The sequence below is a fragment of the Octopus sinensis genome, linkage group LG25 (genome assembly GCF_006345805.1).
Source record: "Octopus sinensis linkage group LG25, ASM634580v1, whole genome shotgun sequence".
NCBI lineage: Eukaryota > Metazoa > Mollusca > Cephalopoda > Octopoda > Octopodidae > Octopus > Octopus sinensis.
In genome coordinates, this window is record NC_043021.1 from 13,076,168 (window position 1) to 13,091,245 (window position 15,078).

The window sequence follows — 15,078 nt, forward strand, 5'->3', positions numbered from 1 at the left end:
AATTAAAAATGTTTGAAGATGATAAGCTAATTGATAAAATATCTCTTGGTAAAAAGTCCTAAAATTTTCTTTAAAAAAAAAAATCAGCAAACAGCTAAATTCTAAATATAGTTTGAAATTTTGGATAACTTTTGTGTCGAGAAGGGGAGAGTAAAATCAAGATTGTGTGTGATAGTAATATGAAGATTGCGTGTGTGTGTGAGAGAGAGAAACAATTTTATATCCAAACCCTAGAACAGTTTTGCAATAAAATTTCTGCTGACACAGAAGAAGACCACCATTAGTTTCTGCATCCTGTAGTTGTGCAGTGCTTTAACTATTTAAACAAACCAACCTCGACTCCCAAGTTACAGACAGCTGAATTACCAGCCACCCAGAGAAGACAGCAGATATGAAGAAATTAATATTTTAATTAGTTTATGTAATTAGTGACATGTGATCCCCACAGAAAATTCAATAACAGGGCAATTTTAATATCTGAGAGGAATGACTACCATCACCACTACTACTACCACTACTATGAAGTAGAGGTACCTAGCAGATGGATGCTCCAAGATAAGCCAATTCAAGGGTAGAGAGTGAGGTGGGGTGTCAAAAACATACACTAGAAGAATGCTGTGAAGTTGGTCAGATCCTTTCAACTATATTAACTGATAGAAATATTCAACATTTTAATGTAGAAATTCACAAATTTTTCTGTAGACACTAAAGTGTGTGTGTAATCAACTTAACTAGTAGCAGAAAGGAAGGCAGCTTTATATCTTACATCAATTAGGCCAGAGAAAGGACAATCGGATTAGTGTGTAAGAGTGTGATGCAAGCAACTGAACTGCAGTAACCTTCCCAAAAGATAGCTTCTCTCCAGCACCTTATCTGTTCCTCCAAAGAATTTCTCTTGATAACAGACCTATTACACTGACACCTATCATACTCTCCTACCACATTGCACAGCCTGCCTATATATATATATATATATATATAATATATATATATATATATAAAACAAGCCACATATGACTAAGGTTTAGAGACTTATAAATAGCCAAAATAATGTAATCAGTTTATTTCTATAAATATAAATATATCTAAATTTTACCCTCAACTAAGGCTTAACAGAATTCTTTTGTTTTTAAATCTACAGAAAGCTAAACGGTTTTATCGAGTCTTAAAAAGGTAAAGTATATTTTAGGAATTGCTAAAAGAAATTAAAAAAAAACAAAAAAAAAACATTACCTAACAGGATTAATTAAGCAATTAACTGAATAATATTTTTTTCTTTTAAAGTAATTCCTGGAAGGTGGGTAGTGGCCATGATCTTTGGAAGACCTTCTTCTCAGACTGGTTTAGTTCTTTTATAAAATGTTTATAAATATGATTTCACTGATATAGAATTCAAGATAGAAAATATTTATTTTCAAACTAACTGGCTTTTAGTTTTAAAATGAAATTATTTCGGTCTACTAAAACGGACTGTCAGTTCCTATCATGTAGTTACACACACTATATAAATAAATAAAATCTGACAACGGAGCAAGATACCTGGCGCCTAGCCATACTCAAGAAGACCTGTACCCAGCAGCAGAAGTGTTAAGACTGATCCTGCTGGTGGTGTTAAAGCACTCGTAGCAGTACCATATAAAAGCACCCAGCACACACTGTAAAGTGGTTGGCATTAGGAAGGGCATCCAACCATTGAAACCATATCAGAACAGACAATAGAGTCTGGTGCAGCTCCTTGGATTGCCAGCTCTGGTCAAACCATCCCACCCATGCCACGACGAAAATGATGATGAAAATCATCAATTCCATTGAGACTTAGGACAGTGGAGAATTATTGCCAGTGACCTGCATCATGCTCTCTATAGTCCATCATAGATGTTACCCAAGGAATGGGAAAACTGAGCAGTTGCCCAGGAACCAAATTCTGATTTTTGTATAGAGCCTAGTGCATTGATTTGCCCTAAAATGTTGCTAAGACAGCTCTGCGTGTTCCTGTTCAGGAAATCCTTGTTTGATAATACTTATCGCTGATTTGATACAGTATGTCCCCAATTCTGTATAGCCACTTTATCTCTTCAGCAATTGATAGGTCCTTAACCAGAGATTCCTGTGGCCAATTTTCTTAGCTAGCAGATGCAGAGGATTCTTCACAGGCAGCTGTTTATGAAGGTTTGTACCTTCTCAAGTGTGATTTTGGTAGTAAACCTAGACTCTGCACCATAAAGCAGGGCTGCTTTAGTGTTGGAGGTCAGCCTGATTTTTATGGCTATCGTCAGAAATCTAGATCTCCAGATGTTCTTGAGAATCAGAAAGACTGCCAATTTTTACCCTTACATCAGCAGCTCTGTCACCATTTTTATCAGTGCTGTTCTCTAAGATGTCCTTGAGAAGCAGAAAGATTTCAGTTTTTACCAGCAGTGCCACCATTTTTACCAGCACTGCTCTCCGGGATGTTCTTGAGAAGCAGAAAGACTTTGCCAATTTTTACCCATACGTATGAAATAGTGCCACCATTTTTACCAGTGCTACTCTCCAGGTATTTGAAAGGCCTCTACTTCTTCCATTGCTGTGCCAACCCAGTTCTGCACTACTTCAGGAATTTCTTTCATGAATTTGCAGATCAACTGTCTTTGAAGGGGTTGTCAAACAACTGTTACGAACTGACTGAGACAATCATTGGTAAAATCCAGTACTTCCAGTTGTGTGAGAGATGTGGGTGCCTTCCTTCATGATTCAGCCTATAACCAGCAGTTTATTTAAAGACTCACAAAAAGAAATAAATGGCAGAGAGATTCGTGGTGGCCAAACAACTAACAGTTTTGGAAAAAATTAAGACAGGAGTGAGAGAAAGTCACTGGCTATTCTCTTTTCTCTTCTTGCAGATCATAGAATGGATCACACAGTAGATTCAAATTTACAAAGTGTATGTATGAAAATATTTTGATCATAACGTTCATCACAAAATATACAATACTTCCAGAAAATTGTTCAAACCAAAATCTTTATAAGAGAATCTACAGACACAAACTGAGATAGGTAATTTAAGTGCAATGAATTAGTTATACTTCTAAAAATACACAAAATTTAACAATTCCTAATAATATTTATAGAAATATAATAGGGATGAGAGGGGTCCATCCCAGCGAAATAGGGAAGGGGTCCATAGGTAAAAATGATTGTGAATGGATTTAAAGAATGCAATGGAGTTTCATCTAATTATAGTCAAGGAATATTTGCAGTCTTTGGTAGAACAAAACATTTTGTATTTATAAAAGAATAAGCTGTCCATTTTGGATGCACAAGTGAGCCCACTACAAGGGTATCGGACTAGTTACCTCAACCCCTTGAAACATAATAGACTACACACTTCCCTACAGTCATGAACTGAGCATTTTAATTCTTTCAATACCAACCTGTCTGGGACTGCTTCTGGTTTTTGGATGCAAAGCAATACATCTAAAAGTGTTCATCTCTTCATAAATTTAATCAGAGAACTATCTGCTAAGTTGTTCCATACACCTAATAATAATGGCTTCAAATTTTGGTAGAGGGCCATGTAGAAGAAGTGGATTTCGTTGACCTTAAGACTTGACTGGTATGTCTTCTATTAACCCAGAAAGGACGAAATGCTAAGTTGATCTCAGTAGAATTTGAATTTAGAAAATAAAAATGTATGAAATGCTAAGCTTTTTGTCCAGCATGCTAATGGTTCTGCTGGCTCGCCATCTCCAAATACCTTATAATTGATTTATTTTATTAACTCTGATTTTTTTTTTATTATTTATGGAAAGTCAAGTTCCAGCTTCTGACTTACAGGGATGCTGCGCCTCCCCTCTGTCTTTTCTATGTCAACTATAATGGCCTCTGTTTCTTGGATTTGGCTGATCTTGTACCACCATCACCCTTTAGGCACCTCCAGCCTACTCATCTCCCTTATCTCTTGCCAACATCATCTCTCCTCCACTTCGAGTACACTAACCACTGTTCCCAGTATGTCAGAACCTTCCCCACTGCTTATGTTTTTCCAATATGTGTTGACCTACAACAGTTTAAAACAGAACATCAACTTAATTGATCCAACTGAACTGGTCCCAGAGAGCCTGTAAAGGACCATGGACTGTGCTGCTTCCACTGGACGCAGAGAAAGAAATAAAAATTCCGTTCAAAATGTTATGAAAGGATTAATGTTTACATGAACTATAATCCTATCTTTTACTGGTTTCATTCCGACTGCAGCTGTGTTGGGGTAGTGCCCCAAAGGGTGTGGTCAAACAAATTGACCTTAGTACTTTTAGTACTTTTTTCTAAGTCTACCTATTCTATTGGGATCCTTTTTGATAAATTAAGCTGCAGAGTGGCAAACACACACACAAAAGGCTTTTTTTGAGTTTCCATCTACCAAATTCATTCACAAAATTGACTCAATGCTATAGTAGAAGGCACTTGCCCAAGGAGTCACAGAGTGGGACTGAACCTGGAACCATGTGGTCAAGAAGCAAGCTTCTCACCATGCAGTCAATGCCTGCACCCTGTCAAATGCTGAAAGGGGGAAGAAAAAAAATTACTATTTCAAGTTGATTTTCTGTAGCAAGTTCTTTTAGCTGGAGGCAAGGAGAAAAAGAAACTGGATCCACAAAGCAGATAAGGAGGACTAAATAAAAAGTAAAACAAAAAATTCTAGGAGGTAAGTAACTGCAATGAGTCATCAGCCATTCATAGAGATGTGAAAACTTAACACTCCTACATACTTCAACAGCTGTCAGGAAGAAAGAGAAAGAGGGGGGAGGAAGGTGTGAGAGAGAAAGAAAGAGAAAAAAAAGTGGGATAGGTCCATGCTAAGCAGTATTACTATCAGGGTTACTAGTACTACTACCACTATTACTCTTTGCCGAAGCTGCTACTACTACTGCTGCTGCTGCTGCTAGATTTAGTTGTGGCAGTTAGTTAACAGCAATTGATAATAGTATTCAATACTGAACTTGCATAAACCACAGAATAGAGTTGACTGTATAAAGGGTTTAATAATCATTAAATGGTTAAATTATTCAACACTAATTTTGGTGTGAGTGTGTGTTTGTGTGTGTGTGTGTGATACCAAGAGAATTGGTGACCTCCTCCCCTACAGCAATCTTTTCAATGAAATTTCATACCGAAATGCTTAATTAATTACAACCCACACAGTCTTTGCTGGTTTGGCAATCACACCAGGCAACCATGGTGGGCGACACTGAGGTGGCACATTTAGAGGAAATGCATCAGTAGAAAAATTAGTGTAGGGGGAGTTGACCGAGCCCTGGGGCATTCTTAAAATGATACAAAGGGGATGAGTAAAGTTCCAGTACCATGTACTGCAATGGGAGTAGCGACCAGAGGAAGGTAGCTAATTTGGCCAGGAGATTTTGGTGACATGTTTGAAGGATTTGGCTGATGTCAATTTTTCTTCCTATAAAGATTTTCAAGGGCTCTTTGGTGTGAGTGACACAAGTCCCAAGTACCCAGTATCATTATTGCTTGCTGGGCAGTCATGGGACTGCAGCCATGCAGGGGCACTGCCTTGAAGGTTTTAGTCAAACAAATTAACCCCGTCCCTGCAACATGTTTAAGCCTGGTACTTGTTTCATCGGGCTTTTGCTGAACCACTAGGCTATAGGGACATAACCAAACCAATACTGGTTCTCAAGTGATGGAACAAACAAATACAATATATATAACAGGCTTCCACAGTTTCTGTCTACCACTCACAAGATACAGATTGGCTCCGGGCCATAGAAACACTTGACAAAAGTACCATACAGTGGGACTGAACCTGAAACCACATGCTTGCAAAGCAAGCTTCTTAACCACACAGCCATGCTTGCACACACAAATGTGTGTATGTGTGTGTGTGTTACTTGTTTCAGTCAATTGATTGCAGCCATGCTGGGGCACTGCCTTGAAAATAAAATATGGACCACTTCACAAATTCGCATGTCATAGTATATAAGATAGACTGCCACAGTTTCTGTCTCACCCACAGTTTCTCTGTTCCACAATATCCCTCACAGTTCCTGTTATGTGGGCCAAATTTAAGTTAAGTTGTTGAATTGTGAAGCTAAACAGTTTAAGAAATACTCCTAATTTAAATGCTTATGAACAGAATTAAACTAGTAAAATCATAAATCCAGCTATACGAGTCAATGAGTCCCTGAAGCTTGGCAATACTGAGTTGATGAGTCACTGATGCTTTGTTAGTACTGTGCTTTAAGTGTAGGTGTGCGGTTGTGTACTAAGTTCACATATTCCATTCATCTTCATAATGCTAAGTAAGTGTATAAACATCGCAAACAACTTTTGCTATATATGAAAAATATGTAAAATATTAAGACAATTGATGAAAAATATTTATAATGGAATTCTAATTGACAAATATAATTTTTTATTGAAACAAAACACACAGGTGAAGTAAATCACGTGGTGTGAGGAATCAACACAAAATGTGTGGGCAAAGTGAAACAACACAACGTGCGGTTGTCATGGTAACATGCTGTTAATGCCTCACTGTCTGTTGATTGGTTAAAATTACCCAAATTTCCCAACTTTAATTCCAAATAACATCAAATTCTTTAATTTACGAGATAAAGTAATTAGTTGATCGTGATCAAAATTCAGAGTTGCATCGATGCACCAAAACTGAGAGCAATCTGAGCAAAATTAAAGGGGACTAATTTTGTGAATCAGTTTAACCAGATCCGAAATTATACAAGTAGTTAGCAGCATGTTAGTCAGGTCAGCAAGATTACTTTTTCAGGGGTTTGCTATATAGTTGCACACAGTGGAATATTTTGATGGTTTAAATATTTACTGTTAACTTGAAAGATTTAACCATTTATCCTTTACCTGTTTCAGTCATTTGAACAAGGCCATGCTGGGGCACTACTGCCTTGAAGAATTTTTAGCCAAATGAATCAACTCAAGTATTTGTTTAAATTTTTTAAGCCTGGTACTTATTCTATCGGTCTCTTAACTGCTAAGTTACAGGAACGGAAACACACCAGCACTGGTTGTCAAGCAGTGGTGGGGAACACAAACACTACAGGCTTCTTTCAATTCTTGTCTACCAAATCCACTCACAAGGCTTTGGTCAGCCTGAGGCTATATAGTAGAAGTCACTTGCTCAAGTTGCCATGCAGTGGGACTGAACCCGAAACCATGTGGTTGGGAAGCAAGCATTTTACCACACAGCAACGCCTGTGCCTGTATTTTTGAACATGTATGATTTATACATGTTTTCAAGCAATTTGAATTTCTTTGCAACAAACCAACCACTTAAACTCATTAAATATTTGATTAATTCATATAAAATCATTTCATATATTTAGAACAATAAGACTCAATTAGATCATAATCAGTAGATTGACAGTTACAATTTTAACCTTCTAGCATTTAAACTGGCCATACCCAGCCCAAATATTCTACCCATTTTATGATCACCATTGGCCAGAACCTGCTTTCCACTCAACAATGTCATTCTAAAAACTGAAAAAAAAACCCATCAAAATCTCTAAGCTACAAGAATCTTGTAGCTTAGAGATTTTGAATCTTGTAGCTTAGAGATTTTGAATCTTGTAGCTTAGAGATTTTGATGGGGTTTTTTTGATAATTTTTTTTTTGATAAATGCTTGATAAATTCAAAATGTGAATAAATAAGCATTACATTTGACAGAGGAATCTGAACGCAAAAGGGTTAACCCTTTCGTTACTGTATTTATTTTGAGATACTCTGTGTTTCTTTCAATTACTTGAAATATAACAAAAAATTTACTAAAATGACATAGTTATCATTCAGCTAGTGATAGGAACATAAATTGTGACTAAGGTTTGGTGGAAGATGTTGATTCAAAATTTATGAAAACAAGACATTTATTCTAAAGAGCCAGAGCCGATTTCAGCCGGGTTGGTAACGAAAGGGTTAATAAATTAAAGATCATACAGAAATACAACTTTATGTGCAGACTTTCTACAAGTATGGAGAGAGTAGAAAAAAGCCAACCGGATGTAAGACGATCTCATTTTACAGAACATTTAGTGCTTTATTTATAACCTAATTTAATAAATGTTTAAATAAACTAAGTATTCCAAGATTGCTTATATGATACGTGTCTGTGTGGGCGGACAAAATTTGACTGGATGCTTTCTTGTAAATATACATGGATTGATAGAATGCTAGCGAGAGTTCAAACCATATTTGGGTTAGCTGTTTTTCAATTTTTTTAAATAATACTGATATCAATCTAAATATGTACTCTTCCTACAAAACTGTGTCATGGCCATTAGCGAAAACCGCAGTGACCGAGCGGATTGTTAACATTTGACAAGCTAACTTAGGGTTCAACAAATTTCAGTGACCCGCATAAGGTAAATTTCTAAACTAGCATTAATTGATAATCACAGGCAAGGCTGTGGTAAGACGTTTGCTTCCCAACTACATGGTTCTGGATTCAGTCCCACTGTGTGGCACCTTGGGCAAGAGTCTTCTATAATCTCAGCCAACCAAAGGACTTGTGAGTAAATTTGGTAGATGGAAACTGAAAAAGGACTGTTGAACATACGTGTGTATATGTGTGCCTCCCCACCCATGTCCTCCCACTGCCTGACAACTGGTGTTGGTGTGTTTACATCCCTGTAACTTAGCAGTTCAGCAAAAGAGTCCAATAGAATAAGTACTAGGTTTAGAAAGAATACAAGTACCGGGGTTGATTAGTTTGACTAAAATTTCTCAACGCATGCCTGACATGGCCACAGTCTAATGACTGAAAAACGATAAAAAATAAATAATAAAATTTGACTTGAAAACAATAATTCCTCGATTCTTTTCTGCTGTTATGACTTAAGAAATATGTAAAGTAATTTAATGAAAATACTTAGTGAAATTGATAAAGAACAAAAAACCAGTCCTGTGGAATATTGCTGGAAATATATGACTAATTCCATTCACTAACAATTCAGCACCTTCAATCCTTAAAATCATTTCAGGCGTTCATTGATCCCTTTGATATCTATATAGACCCCCAGGGAAGCAATACTAATTACTTTGCCGACCCCTGTTCTAGCTCAATTGTATAATATGTATCCTGCTGCGAGCATCACACACATTAGATCTACAATCCTGAAAATAGTTTCAGAACCCTTTTTCTTTTTACAGTTTAATCAGGAGAAAGAAAGGTAGTGTACATGACCCTTTCCAGGACATACAGGACTACTAGGAGAAAGTTATCCCTGATGCCTAGCTCAACCACTTGCAATAATGTGAACTCCATTGAAAACCTTTAAGCACGGTGGTGGTGATGGTGAGGTTAAACCAAACAATGACTAAATTTACAAGGAAAAAAAAATGATATACAAGAAAAGTTCCTGGGTTGGGTAAAAGAAAATCTAGGATCAGTTAATTATTTTATTCAACATACTTCTCTCTCAGATTCACATGTTTATTGTGGCGGTCCTTCAGTTTTTCTAAGCCCTGTAAAAGAACTTGGAAGTTTGGGCCTTTGACCTTAAAGACAGGAACTTTTCATATGTATGTACTATATATATATATATATATAAGGGGGTGCTGAAAAGCTCCTAGCTTTAAGTAAAAGAAAATATAGGAGGGTCAGTAATTATGATTTTATTCAATATATTCCCCTCAGATTCACACAATTATTGCAGTGGTCCTTCAGGCTTTTGAAACCATTTAAATATCATGGGAGGTTGGGCCTCCAGCCAGGCCTTTCATGGTGCCCTTAAAGCTAGGAACTTTTCAGCACCCCATTGGTATGCTGTAGGATGGAGTGGAAAACGGGGCCAATAGGATGTCAGACACATGATGTCCACCTACAATAAGCTGAGAGAGTAGTAAGTCTGTAAAAGAATCAGGTGACGTTTGCATGAGAGATTACTATGCTAGCATAACACATGTGATGTGATAAATGGACAAGGAGTGCAGAGTACAACAGTAAGAAAAAAAATTGTGTTAGTGGCATCTTTGAGTAAGATGCGAGAAGGGGTGTGATGAAACTTGTGATGTTGAGCCTTGAAGATGACAGACAAATCAATGGTAAAATTCCATATGACAGCCTAACCCATGTAGCAATGGAAGTAAAATGGCTTTTCAAATAATGATAATGTTGAATGCAAAAGAGTACATTCTTCATAAGCTTTCAGCTTTGATTAGCTACATTTCAATAATCTATAATAACAAACACAAAATTCTGTCTGTCCGGGACCCTTGTAATCTCAGTCTACATTTGCTCTACATAGACATACATCTTTTGGGAATCAGGATGCCCTTTATTTGGTTCTTGACCATCCAGCATTGGAATCAAGTCTGGATGAGGATTCGTTATAAGCTAACAGTTGAAAATTCAGATTTTAAAGGTAATCTCAAAGTTTGTGAACTTACAAGATTTTCATTTAAACTGAATTTAAAGTAATATATTATTGGTAAGGTACCAATAAATGCTTTATTATTATTGCTTTCTTTAGGTTTGGGGTCATAGGCCCAATTAGTCCTCCACAGGAGCTAGCTTAAAAGTCCACACAGAGTGCAGCTTTTAAGCCAATAAATAATAATATTCAGAGACAGCAAAAGTCAGAACAACATATTCATTCTTAATATAATCCTGCAAATTTGAACATGAATATTTTAAACAAGAGCCAAAAAGTTTTGTTAGAATTAATTAGTCTGAGGTAGCTTTGACCGAGGAGACATGACAAGGTTGAAACAGCAGGTCTCCCAAAATTCCCCAACCCTAATGAACCAAGTGTGTTCCTTAAATCCTTAAAAATGTTTTAGTCCGAAGGCTGCGGCCATGCTGGGGCACCACCGCTGAAAAAGAAACCTGTGCATCGGCCGTTATGAGCAATTTTAAACACTATTCATGAGAAAGTGAAATAGAAGTCAACTTACTGTTGGGACATATTCTGAAGGAAATTTGTTGGTCGTATATGATATTAAGAGACAGGTTTTACCAACGGCACCATCACCAACCACAACACACTTTATCGTTTGCATGATGAAACAATTTCAAGACAACTCTGCAAAAGAAAAAAAAACAATATTGTAAGGATAAGATTAATGAAAAAAAAAAAAGAAAAATATTTGTGAAAATCATACATCACATTATGTTACATAAAAGCAATTCATTCGTCACTACTTCAGATTGTTCACATACAGAAGTCAAATGAAACATGCCAAAGTCAATCAAAACTAAAGACAGTACCTATACAGATTTTAAATTAGAGAGGGGGGGGAGTAAAATAGGTCTAGCACTCCATTTCTGTTATTCCACAGTCCCTTCCCTCATTTCTGAAGTAGAAGATGAAAGCCCTTAAATTTTGGAGGAGAATGAATTTGTAAGGGTGCACAGTATTTAAATGAGATTTTTTTCGAGATGCAAAGTTAACCTTTGGTAAGTTATAAATCAGAATTTAAAGAGACATTACTAAATACGGTTTGTCCTTCCAGTTTCATAACCAGTATTGGTTTATTTACATCCCCATAACTTCGCAATTTGGCACACAAAATAAGTACCAAACTTAAGTACTGGGATTGATTTGCACGACAAAACCTTTTGAGGAGGTGCTCCAGAATGGGGCTGTCCAACATAAGTAAGATCCAAGAATAAAAGAATGCTAGCACTTTTGATACCAACCAGTCTAACACTGCCTAAGTTTTAAAATGACTCTTTTACTTGTTTCAGTCATTTGACTGCGGCCATGCTGGAGCACCGCCTCTAGTTGAGCAAATCGACCCCGGGACTTATTCTTTGTAAGCCCAGTACTTATTCTATCGGTCTCTTTTACCGAACCGCTAAGTGATGGGGACGTAAACACACCAGCATCGGTTGTCAAGCAATGTTAGGGGGACAAACACAGACACACAAACATATACACACACACACACATATATATATATACATATATACGACAGGCTTCTTTCAGTTTCCGTCTACCAAATCCACTCACAAGGCATTGGTCAGCCCCGGGCTATAGCAGAAGACACTTGCCCAAGATGCCACGCAGTGGGACTGAACCCGGAACCATGTGGTTGGTTATTAAAATCCTTTCATCAAAATTTCACTTAAATTTCAAAAACTTAGGTTTTCATAGGCATGTCTGTGTTGTAAGAAGCTTGCTTCCCACCCACATGGTTCCAGATTCAGTACCACTGCATGGTACCCTTGGGCAAGTGTCTTCTACCATAACCTGGTGAGTAGATTTGGTAGACAGAAACTGAAAGAAGCCAGACATATATACCTGTATTGCTGGTGTGTTTATGTCTTTGTAACTTAGTGGTTTACCAAAAGAGACCAATAGAATAAGTACCATACCAAGCATTAAAAAAAGTACTAGAGTCAATCCATTCGACTAAAGAAATTCAAGGTGGTGCTCCAGCATGACCACAGTCTAATAGCCAACACATGTAAAAGATATTTTCTTCATTAACCGAAGTAAGGCAGTGCATTTCAACAGAAATGTAACAACAAAAGTATTAATGTAAATTCAGAATTTGCAGAACTATCCAACCCAATTCAGCAGAGATGGGGGAAGGGACAGCTCCAACAAAGATGGAGTTGATGGAAGTAGAGGTGAGGGGGTTGGGAACCAAGTGAACAAGTAATTATAGGTCAATTGGTATTGTAGTTTAAAAATGAGAGAAAAGGTTAACATATGTGTTTCCCCTTTGTCTGTGTGTGTGTCAACCACTCTGCAGCTACCTTTTGACCTTTCAGTGAGTAAAAGACGAAATTTTGGTTAGCATCAATTTACAATCTACAATTTTAGTTTAGCTGAAGAGCATGACCCAGTAATCTGTTCCATGAATGTCATTTTAAATTTAACATTTTAATACATTTATCTCTTTTTTTTTTTTTTAAATGTATTTCATTTAACTTCACCACAATCACCATTACATCCAGACCTGACATGGTACGATTTGTTTTGTCTCAATACTGACTACATTTCCACATAGATGGGTAGTGGGGAGGGGAGAAGGATGGTCAGTAAATTAGTTGTGAGGAGGACGAGGCATCATGTGATGTGATAAAACAACCAGATTAGAACATTTCATAGACATTTTAGAATATGACTAAATCTATTTATACACTTCCAGTCATAGATATAAAAGGCAAGTGAGAGAGAAAGAGTGGAAGAAGTAAAGAGAGTGCATGTATACCAGGATGTTTGCAGTCTATACCAAATTTTGTGTGTGTGTGTGTGTGTACCCAACCACCTCCTGATAACCGATGAAGCTATGTGTATATCTCCATAATAAAGCAGTTTGGCAAAAGGGAGCGATAGAATAAGTGCTAGGTTTAAAAAATATGGGATCTAGTCTTTCTCATTTGCAAATTGAGCCCCCTTTAATTTTGCTCAGATTACTTTCAGTTTTGGTGTATCAATGCAACTCTGAATTTTGATCACGATCAAACCAATTACTTTATCTTGTAAATTAAAGAATCTGATGTTATTTGGAATTAAAGTAAGGAAATTTTGGTAATTTTAGCCAATCAACAGACAGTGAGGCATTAACAGCTTGTTACCATGACAACTGCACGTATGTAGGTGTGAGAGGCCAAATCCAGTCATTTTGAACACAAAACAGGTAAAATATTTAGGCTGGATAGGCTGGTTTAAATAACAAAAGAATATTATCTAATATAGACCTAGATAACCCCAAAAAGACATGACAATCATTCAACGTCCCCTGTCCATGTTGGCATGGGTAGGACAGTTTGACCAGGGCTGGCAAGCTGCACTAGACTCCAGTCTGATTTGTCATAGCTTTCTATGGCTGGATGCCTTTCCTAATGCCAACGACTCTAAGAGTGTAGTAGGTGCTTTTTACATGCCACCAACATGGGACCCAGTTAGGTAGTACTGGCCACGCTCGAATGGTGCATTTTATATGCCACCAGCATGGGTGCCAGTCAGGTAACACTGGCATCAGCTATGCTCGAATTGTGCTTTTTACATGCCACAGGCACCATGATCAGGGTTTACCTGGAGCTAAATCACAGGTGGCGGAGTCACAACAGGCATCTACTTACATGACCAACTTCAAACAATTTCTCACACTGACACAAAGATCAATAATAAACAAGAGCGGCTGATTGAATGAGGTCTACTACCTGAGCAGTATATATATATTTAAAAAGCCTCTTGCAGGTGTGATAAGCAAAGTCAACTTGAAATTTGAACAATACATTAAAAGAACAAAACCACCATATAGCATTTCATCCGACTGGTGCACAACTGTTTCTTCTAGTCCAATCACTCCCTGACCCCCTTCAAAACATAAGTATCTTGTTTGTCATGGTATGTGTTCGAGTGTTACACTTCACAAGTTTAGCTACGGAACAAAATGACAGGCATAATCAACCACTTTGAAATAAAGAGCCAATGTTATGAAGAACAAGAGTCATCATCATCATTTGATGTCCGTTTTCCATGCTGGCATGGGTTGGACGATTTGACAGGAGCTGACCAGTTGAAGGGCTGTTCAGACTCCATTTGTTTTGGCATCGGCTTTATGTGGCAGCAGCACTTATGGGCCTGTAAGATAAGGGATTTACAACTGGAGAGGGTTGCAGGGGACAAGCCTCTATGCAAGAGAGGCCACACTTTTACTTATCTCGACAGGTCTTTTCAAGTACAGCAAACTGCCAGGAGTCTTGGTCCTCTGTAGTCCCAGGAGAGAAATAACATAAAATAAGGAATTTACACAGGTTCCACTAGTTGATAAATACTGAATTTAGAAATAGGGAAAACAAAAGATTAATTCCAGATACAAACATCAATTTTATGTCTATTTTTCCATGTTGAAATGGTTTGGATGGGTCAACTCCTGTGTAGCACTCAATATCCTGAGATCAGCTTTTACCACTTTTGCTTATGTTTTCCTTTCCCATAGTTTGCTTCCAGTGATATTTCTTTTAACCCATCCATTATTCTCCATACAAATGTCTGTACCATTGTAGTCCTCGTTCTTCCGTGCTAGTTGACACCTCTTGTACCTACTTTATCTCTCTCAGGTCATCCATACAACATTGTTCATGC

The 15,078-nt window shown here is 37.3% G+C and overlaps 1 protein-coding gene across 1 annotated transcript in view; it reads right to left on the minus strand.

Moving 5' to 3' along the window:
* Positions 1-15,078, minus strand: part of LOC115224447 (cdc42 homolog) — an 88,865-nt gene that overhangs the window by 22,984 nt on the left and 50,803 nt on the right. Inside the window, exon 2 of the mRNA XM_029795349.2 lies at positions 10,928-11,055. Coding sequence (XP_029651209.1) covers positions 10,928-11,032 — 105 coding nt within the window. The 5' untranslated portion in view covers positions 11,033-11,055. The remainder of the gene's footprint in view (positions 1-10,927; positions 11,056-15,078) is intronic.